The sequence below is a fragment of the Glycine max genome, chromosome 4 (genome assembly GCF_000004515.6).
Source record: "Glycine max cultivar Williams 82 chromosome 4, Glycine_max_v4.0, whole genome shotgun sequence".
NCBI classification, from domain to species: Eukaryota; Viridiplantae; Streptophyta; class Magnoliopsida; order Fabales; family Fabaceae; genus Glycine; species Glycine max.
The window spans coordinates 934,228-943,240 of NC_016091.4; the positions used below are offsets into that span (position 1 = coordinate 934,228).

The 9,013-nt window shown below is 28.9% G+C and overlaps 2 protein-coding genes across 3 annotated transcripts; one reads left to right on the forward strand and one right to left on the reverse strand.

Annotated features, from left to right (window-relative positions):
- Window positions 1-3,132: 3,132 nt before the first annotated feature.
- LOC102669778 (uncharacterized) lies at window positions 3,133-4,097 on the reverse strand. Its single transcript, XM_041015105.1, has 2 exons — window positions 3,956-4,097; window positions 3,133-3,881 (listed from the first exon to the last, which is right to left on the reverse strand). The coding sequence occupies exons 1-2, from the start codon at window positions 4,095-4,097 to the stop codon at window positions 3,133-3,135; spliced, it is 891 nt and encodes a 296-aa protein (XP_040871039.1).
- Window positions 4,098-7,083: 2,986 nt separating this feature from the next.
- Window positions 7,084-8,635, forward strand: LOC100805232 (protein RADIALIS-like 3). Of its 2 annotated transcripts, none has more exons than XM_006577859.4 (2): window positions 7,084-7,624; window positions 8,091-8,635. In XM_006577859.4, the coding sequence occupies exons 1-2, from the start codon at window positions 7,352-7,354 to the stop codon at window positions 8,121-8,123; spliced, it is 306 nt and encodes a 101-aa protein (XP_006577922.1). In that variant the 5' UTR covers window positions 7,084-7,351; the 3' UTR covers window positions 8,124-8,635. The 2 variants fall into 2 exon arrangements, with proteins under 2 accessions (XP_006577922.1, XP_006577923.1); XM_006577860.3 differs by having other exon boundaries at window positions 7,089-7,628.
- Window positions 8,636-9,013: the final 378 nt, after the last annotated feature.

Genomic DNA, 9,013 nt, shown 5'->3' on the forward strand with positions numbered 1-9,013 from the left:
TAGATCACACACAGCTCCCCTCCCTAACAAAGATAGGTGATGTTTTGTTTGGCTTAGAATACCATTTTCTTGAACAATGTACCTTAAGTAATTTCAGTATATATAAATAAGAGACTTAAATATATTTTTAGTATAAACATATACGAGTAAAATTAGTTTTAACCCTCTAAATATTTTTTGGTTTTCATGTCATCCTTAAAAATTGTAATTTTAAAAATAATGTTTATCATCATTTATTCGAGACATGTGATCACACGTCGTTCATATTATATTACATGCATTTTTCATCCTCGAAAACATACTTCTAGCCCACTATTGAGGAAAAAAATATTTGGGCCAGGGAGGGGTGGGGACTGGGGAGACTGTTGAGGGAGAAAAGTATATGTGCAATTGGAAATACGTGTGCCTTTTGAGTTCATAATAAAGGGTGATGGGAATGAACAAGTCCTTCATTTGTATGGTTATATAAGCAAAGTCAATATTATTTTCCGATGGCCAGTTGTAACGCGTGATATCTACAAAATAACACATCTGTATGCCACTCCGATCCATTGGTGGAAATACATCAGAAATTGCCAGTATTATATGTTCATTTTGATTTGATCTTGAAAAATGAAGTACAAATGTAATCTTTCTGTACCTAGTCATACTGCTCATCAAAGTCTACATAACCAGATTTCTACTTTGACATTTTGGTAATCAGGTCCAACTGCCCTAAACTACCATAACTGTTACGAAAGCAAAATGAAGCGCACCAAGAAAGGCACATAGCTTTGAAATAATTCTATTCAACTTTTCCAATAATTACGTATTTACTAAATGAAAATAAAATAAAATATTTTTTTACAAACTAAAATTAGCTATTTTTAAGTATGCATAGACTAACTTTAACTTATGGGATAAATTTGTTTCATTTGTGCATCTTATTTTTTTACAAACTAAAATTAGCTATTTTTTAAAGTGTGTATAAATTAATTTTAACTTAAGGGCTAAAATTGCATTATCCATTATCGACTCTATCAGCGAACGATGGCCTTCCAGTTTTTTATTTTATTTTAATAACTATCTAACCAAGTGATTTGATATAAATAATTAATAAATTGAAGTTAAGATTGAATCATTCCAATAGTATTCGAGTTTATCAAATTTTATTAGTCGGTCAAATTTCAGATTAATTAGGATATTTTTTCCTTATGAGATGAATAAAGAGAATTCAGACAAAAAAGAATTTTAACAACTATGGAAATTGCTTCACAGGCAGGTCAAGTTTTAAGATTCTAGTAGAATTCATTTTAAAAATTGTGTTTACTATAATTCAAAAATTCTCATTTTATTTTTTTGTCGACTACAAAATTATTAATCAAAATTTTATAATCATACATTTATGATATGTCGCTCTCAATATATAAATTTTAAAATTCATTCAATCTATCATTTAGTATAGTTAATATAAATTAAACAAGATTTGAGTCAATTTAATTTTAAAAAATGCCCATGAATTAAGTGTAGGTTTAACGTAAGTCCAGGCCCAGCTTGAGCTTGCTTCGCGCCGCTAAGACATTTCCTTTGCCAGGATCCCACATTTTGTACGGACTAACACAATAAAGTTTGAAAAAAATATTATTAACTTAAATAATTGAATAGTAGTTTTATTATAATAATAGGTATTATATCATATTAAAAGATTAAATTCTATTATTAATACATGCATTAATGATAATAGATATTCCTTTATCAGCATCGATATAACATTATTAACATAAAATATTTGTTTTTTTTTCTGAATAACAATATCTTTTTGTTATTATTATTGTGAGATTTTCTTAAAAAATAAAACCACTTAAAATTAGATTTGAAATTAATTATTTACAAAATAAAATAAACAATTAATTGTATTATTCATTGAAAGTAAAATGATAAAAATATAAGATTATAAAAATTTGGCAACACTATTACAACTTAAAAAGTTAAAGTAAAATAAAAGATATAAAAATTTAGCAACATTTTGCTTAAATCTAAAATTCTCAAACACGAATTTGTCCAAGCCCTTACATATGTAGAAAGAGAAATATCAGTGTAATTGTTTTTTAAAACGGTTCAGCATTAGTCTAAACTAATTAGAAATAGAGAGGAGACTACTTCTATTTTTTTATTGTTTTAGAATTTTATATGTTAGGCAATAATTATTTTATAAAATCATAATTATAATAGTCATTTAACACGTAAAAACATATTAAGACAATTTTATATATAGGGTTAGTTAAAGAAACCAAATTAAACTTTAGAATTTTATACACTTATACACAAGTTTCACATATATATTAAAGTAGGCTTACATAATTTGAAGATGTAATTCTAATTGGATAGATATTAACACGTCTAGAAAATATTTGCAAGTTACACTACGTAATTTATATGTAAAATAAATTACCGCCTTATAAGCCCAGAGATTTGAGCCATAAAATTGTTATTGGAAGTCAATGGTACTTTGTTAAATTTTCTTTTTGATATATAGGTATTTTTATATTAAATTATAATTTTTAAACTATAGAGGACAACCTATATGTAGTAGTGGGTGATTTATCAAATTAGATTGTAAAATTAAGTGATTTTTAATAAATATTTTTCATCCTATATCATAAATTTTTATAAAGCTTTTTATCTTTTTATCATGTATAAAAAAATGATATATAAAACAGAGGGAAAAAAAAAAAAAAGGTCTAAACCCAACGTATCTCCGTCCCTGTCTATAAAAGCTTCTAGGTTTAATAATCTTTAAGTCAACTTGTTTGTTTTATTTAATTATATGAGTATAATTGGATATAAATTTTTTTATCAGTTAGTTGTTAGATGAAATGAACATAATTAAGATGGAACTAAAATATTCTTTATTAATTTGAGATTCATGAACAACTTCACTAATGATTCAATCTTATCACTATTTAATAAAATTCATGTATTCAGTGGCGGAGCCAGAAAAATTATAAAGCCTGGGCAAAAATTTAAAGATAGCAAATTCACATTGTATATAATATGTAAATAGTAATCAATCAAAATAAAAGAGACTCGTCATTTTGTCAACAAAAATATAGTTTAAAATAAAAGAGATAAACATAATCTTACAATAGCGGGTTAAATAAAATTACGAGGCAAGTGTCCTTTCCGAGACTTCTTTGCGGTAAATGTTCGAATAATATCAATATCATCAAGTGACTTGAATATCTCCCGCTCGGTGTAACATACCATCAAGTCATTGAACCACACATCGTTGATCTTATTGCGCAATTTAGACTTGATAATCTTCATTGCTGAAAAAGCTCTTTCAACGGATGCTGTCGACACCGGCAATATCAAAGCTAGCTCAATAAGTTTATAAACCAATGGAAATACCAAATGTTTCTCAGTTTGAACCATCTTCATAGCCAAACTTTGAACATCTTCACAAGTGGAAAAAGAAGCATTTCTTCTCACTTGAAGCACATAAGTTTCAAGTTGATCCCTAATTGTTCCTCGGTCATCATCAGAAAAGTTTGCATGATAAAGATCAGCAAGACGAGCAAGCTTATCAACATCAAACTTGGAGAAAGAGTTCTTGGGGTCAAGACATGAGAAGCAATCAAGTATAATGTTACTTCCTTCACTAAAGCGGTGATCCATCTCCACACATATTTTATCAATGGCAACATAAAAAATCTCTGCACGGTAATGATGAAGATTAATGATAGTCCTCCCTTCTGCTCTTGAACGACCCCGAACTGGTATTTCGTCATCCATATTTGGTACCAGAATACTTTTAGCAACACAAAATCCTTGGACATCGGCAAAAAAATTATTCCAGCCACTCTCTCTCATTGTGCCCAACCGAGCTTTGACAACATCAACTAATTCCATGGCATTCACAATATTAAGATCTTTTCTTTGCAATATATTTGAAAGCTCATTTGTTTCCTATGACCTGGATCACGCACAATCTCATTTGGGTTAAACTCATTAACCACATTAGGTGGCGGTTCTAATTCGGCTTCTTGTTGTACAACATTCACATTCTCAATACTTTCTCTATCAACCAAAAATCTATCAACCAAAAATCTCCTCATCTCTGAAATTAAATGATCTTAAGTTAATACTCAATTAACAATTAAAATCATAAGAATCAAAATTTAAATAAGAATAGTTTTTCAAAATAAAAGTAATCTCTTATGATTTATAAAGAGTAGGAACAAGCATTATATTATATTCACTTAAACACCATTATAGAAACTAATAAAATTAGATAACCAAAAGAAACCTTTATTGTAGATAATTTATCTATCAATAAACAAATTTACAAGTGGTATGATTCCACTGTAAAAGATCTCTTTTTATTGCTATTATAAATAATACTATATGCTTATAATATTACTAGATACACACTTTAGTTTCAATTTAAAATCACAATCAGTTGAAATTAAACAATTACTAACCGAAAAAAAAGGGGAAGGCGGTAGTCGGAAAAGAACCAGTAGGTGTCGATGGCGGAAGCTTTAAGGTTTCTACAGCGGTGACGAAGCTTTACTTCTTTTGTTTCTGTTACCTATATTTTTGCCCTTTTAATTTTTAACTCTTACAATTGTTTTGCCCTTTCAATTTCTTGCCCTTTCTTTAATATTTTTCTTTTAATTTTCTCCATTTTTATGTTTGTGTAAAATTATTTCATAATTTATATATAAGTATTTATTTATTATAAATTATAAATTTTAGTTATATAAAATAAACATTCACTAAAATACTAGTAATTGATAAATGTACAACTTAGATTTATAGAACAACATCACATGATATTTGCTTTAAGCTCATAGTAAATTTGTGAAAAAGCTGACCAATAATAATGAATTCATGTGATTGGTGTTTCTATAGTTGTTATTACCCTATTGCATGAATTATCGTAATTATTGTTTACAAAGGGTAAATAAATGAGAAGGAAAATTCTACCAAAAAAAAAAAAAAAGAGTGAAGGATAAGAATACACAGTCCACAAAAAGGGTTATGCCAGCTAGTTCAACTAACTATTTAACATCAAGATACTTTTTGTTGAATCTGCGTGCTAAACATTATAGTTGCCCGTTTAATTCATTAATAAAGAAAAATAATAGTACAGCACCAAAAAAAAAATATTAGTAACATAAAATTAAAAGGGTTATGCCAGAGCCTGGGCAATTGCCCAGGGTAGCCGGGCCTTGAAACCGCCTATGCATGTATTATTTAATGAAATTCTCATAAAAAATATTGTATTAAAAGAAGTATATATGTTAAAAGGTGTATAATATTGATATCTTAGCTTTGCTCAGACTCAAACCAAGTAAGATGATTTAGAATTCATTTATTTAAAAGTTTAATAAAATAAATGTTAATCGTAAGTTTGTATATTAAAAGATACTTCACATGCAGAGAAATTAATTCCCATGTTTTCAACTTGGTAATAAACTTTTATGTCTCAATTTGCACCTCGTGGAAAAGCACCATATCCGTAGAAACAATTTTATACCACAAATACATTATCAGCACTAAAAACACCTTTTCATAGTTATATATGAGTGAGCTTGTTTAAATTTTGTTAAAAAAATAATTTTAAAATAAAAAAATTTATATAAGTAATTTTTTTAAGAAACAAGATCAAATTTGCTTTTTAAAATAAACATTTTTTTTCAGTAGAAGTAATTTAAATAAACATACTAAAAATTAAAAAATATATATATTTATTTTAATTAAATAAACACTTATTTCTATAAATAAATATAAACAAAGTCACCCATTTTCTTTATTTTGATATTCTAGAGACTCCTTTTCCCACACTCCGTTTAAGCGCGCCAGACTTTAACCACAGCGCAACTCGCGTACCCTTTTGAACAGAAGCTGCGAGAGTTAATGTGATTTTTTATAATAATGTTATTCTCATTTTTTTAACATTACGAAAATGATATATATATAAAGAAGGAAAAGAAGCATGGAATCATATACATATGGTATGAAAGAAATAGAATTGAAAACTTTTAAAATAAAATTCAGTTATTCAAATTTTGGGTTGTATACCTTAAAATTCTAAATTATTTTTAGACGAGTACTTTTCTTGTATGAATTATTCTCTGCCATCAGTTACCAGATAACTCTAATTTTGGTTTCTTGTCAGCTTATTTTACCAGTTCAACTGATGGCGCCAGTGCTGACTGATGACCACCCCTTTTAGATATTTGATTGACTCTTATCTCTAGCACCAAATAAAAAGGGGGGCATGAAGCAAGTATCTTCATCCTCTAATTTGTTATATAATCCCATGTACCACATACAATTCATATATATAGTTGCATTGTGTGCTATTTTCTTTTTATACAAAAATTGGTGTTAATGGATTCATTATGTATCGGAACCAGACTAAATAAACTATTATCTCGTCTTATTTATAAGAAATAAGTTGAAGGATAAATTATACTACACAATTTGTTTCTTACACAGAAGACCGAAGGTAATATAATTATAATGTTGCTATCGGAGCTCATCTTCCCTTTCACATTCAGGGGAAAGAAAATAATCACTTTCACCTCAGTAAACCTCACTTTGAGGAGTTAGAAATTTTATAAATTTAGAGAAATATTCTGTCTAACATTACGAATTCGGAAGCAGCCTTTTTATAGTAAATGAAGAGTAAATAAAGCATAAAATCGCAGCAAGTGAATTGACAAATATGAATATACTTCTATTCAGCTCTTTAATTTGTTCGGCATGCTCTATTTTATGGCTCTTTTGTTTTCTTCCGTTCATGCATCTTTATTCATTACAGATATTTACGATTTCTTTCTTTTTTTCAACTTCAGAGCAAAAACGATGGCCCTCCTTGATGCCATGTACTATGTAGAATAAATGAATAATGTCAAGATGCTATCAAGATTATTAGTACCTGCCCAACTCGATCACTTGAGTCATCTTAATTCTGTCAAGTTGGTTATAGAATTAATACTTGGTCTAGGTGAAGCGCAGTTGCAAAATTCCTAAGCAAAAACAACTTTAACCCATATATATATACAACATAACTAGCCAAGCGGAACAACTTTATTTAGAACGAGAAAGAAAAGAAATTAATCTGAACAAGCGGAACCAGATTCATTTGAAACCGATTCCCCTCTTTGTCTTTGGCCAGTAGCTGTACCTTGTCCTTCTTCATTTCGTGGTTCCAAAGCAGAAAACTTTTGGCAACTCAGATTCGCTCATGAGTGAGCTACAACCCACTAATCCTCCTCAAGGCTCAAGCCATTATAAGTGAAGGACCACAGCATTTTGATGCTCAAGCTATCTATCCCTTCCAACTTGTTTCTTCCTTATGGCCTCCAGCACTTTGAGCAAACAAAAGCCTTATGATTCGTGTTGGACCCCAAAACAGAACAAGGTGTTTGAAAAGGCACTTGCAAAGTATGACAAGGATACCCCTGACCGCTGGCACAATGTAGCCAAAGCAATTGGTGGTAAATCAGAAGATGATGTTAAGAGACACTATCAGATACTCTTGGAGGATCTCAGGCACATTGAGTCTGGCCATGTTCCCATTCCCAATTACAAATCAACACCAACTACCTTTCCTCTTTCAACAACACTCGTAGGTCGTCTTCCAAATTACAATTGTTTTTTTTCTTCTCTCTACGACAAATTAAGAAATTATTAGATGGTCCAAATCTATCACATGTTTATAATACTAACCAATTTTTATGTGGCATATACTCAAATTTTTTAATTTACGATAAAAAATTAATAACATTGTATTAAATGTTACGTATAGATTAGTATGAACAATAATAATTTTACATCACCTAATAATTTCTCCGTCTCTATGCTTACTCCTACCTTTGCACTAACTAACTAACTTTTTCACTGTCCCTTCCAAAGTTATTCAACAACATACAACCATATATGTATATAACTCGTGGTCTCCATTACGTGACATGCACCAAATTGATCATGCACTCCGCAATCTGATACTATATTCTGTTCATGTTTCCATTTTGATATATAATTACTTGTTCATGATTTTGTTTGATTTGTTTTAGCTTATCTGCTTGCCCCAGGCTTCTGAAGTATCTAAAGCTGAAATGGTTTGAAGCAATGCCTGCGTCAACACCAGCTGTGTAAAGCATATGTGTGTGTAGTGTACTACTATATGAATCTGCATATCTTCTTCTGTCTCTTTCCCCATCTTCCTACTCCTTATCCTACAGTTGTAACTTGTAATATAGGTAATTTTAATGAACTATGATATTTTAGAAACATGTTATTTTGTCAAGTTCTTCACTGGGGTAGATAATGTTTAGAGGGAATAATCTGAGAAGGTCCACCTCTAACCACTTCGCTCTTTTTGACGATAACTCATGTAAATACTCATCTTAAACATTTTCTATTGTGATTTTCTGTTTTCACTTTTACTTACAAAATTTGCTGCCTTATTTTTAATTTTTTTTTATTTTCATTTTTCTATAATATTTATTAAAAATATAACTTTTTTTTTACTTTCTTTGTTTCTGATATAAACCTTTAAAAACAGAAATTCGTTGAAAGCAAAGTAATAAGTTTGTAATTAAAACTGAAAATGAAGAATGAAATAGAAAACATTTTTTTCAAAAGAAACTGACCGTTATTTTTTTTATTCCCAAATATTTGTTATTTAGTTATAAAAATGTTACATTATTTTATTTTCCTTTTTTAAATATTTATATATAAAATATTGAAATAATATTATACTATCTTTTTTATTTTTTATACATTTTTTGTGAATAGAAAAAAAGATAAAAGTAATGAGATGTTTTCTTTTCTGTGAAATTAGATGTTTTATAATTTAAAAAAAAAAATGACCTCCTATGATCTAATCATACGTCTTGTCTTCGTATACACAGCATTGTGCTTGGTTCAGTCCTGAGGTTTTTTAATGTCCGTAAAATACGTAAATATCAGAAGTTAAAAAGAATAACTTATATAACAGAGAGTGAAAACGCGA

Bases quoted from the DNA above. Each gene is read 5' to 3' on its own strand.
- LOC102669778 (XM_041015105.1), bottom strand. From the start codon at position 4,097: ATGAGGAGATTTTTGGTTGATAGATTTTTGGTTGATAGAGAAAGTATT. The intron at 3,882-3,955 runs GTCATAGGAAAC...CCATGGAATTAG, and splicing joins TGAGATTGTGCGTGATCCAG to TTGATGTTGTCAAAGCTCGG.
- LOC100805232 (XM_006577859.4), top strand. From the start codon at position 7,352: ATGGCCTCCAGCACTTTGAGCAAACAAAAGCCTTATGATTCGTGTTGG. The intron at 7,625-8,090 runs GTAGGTCGTCTT...TGCTTGCCCCAG, and splicing joins TTCCTCTTTCAACAACACTC to GCTTCTGAAGTATCTAAAGC.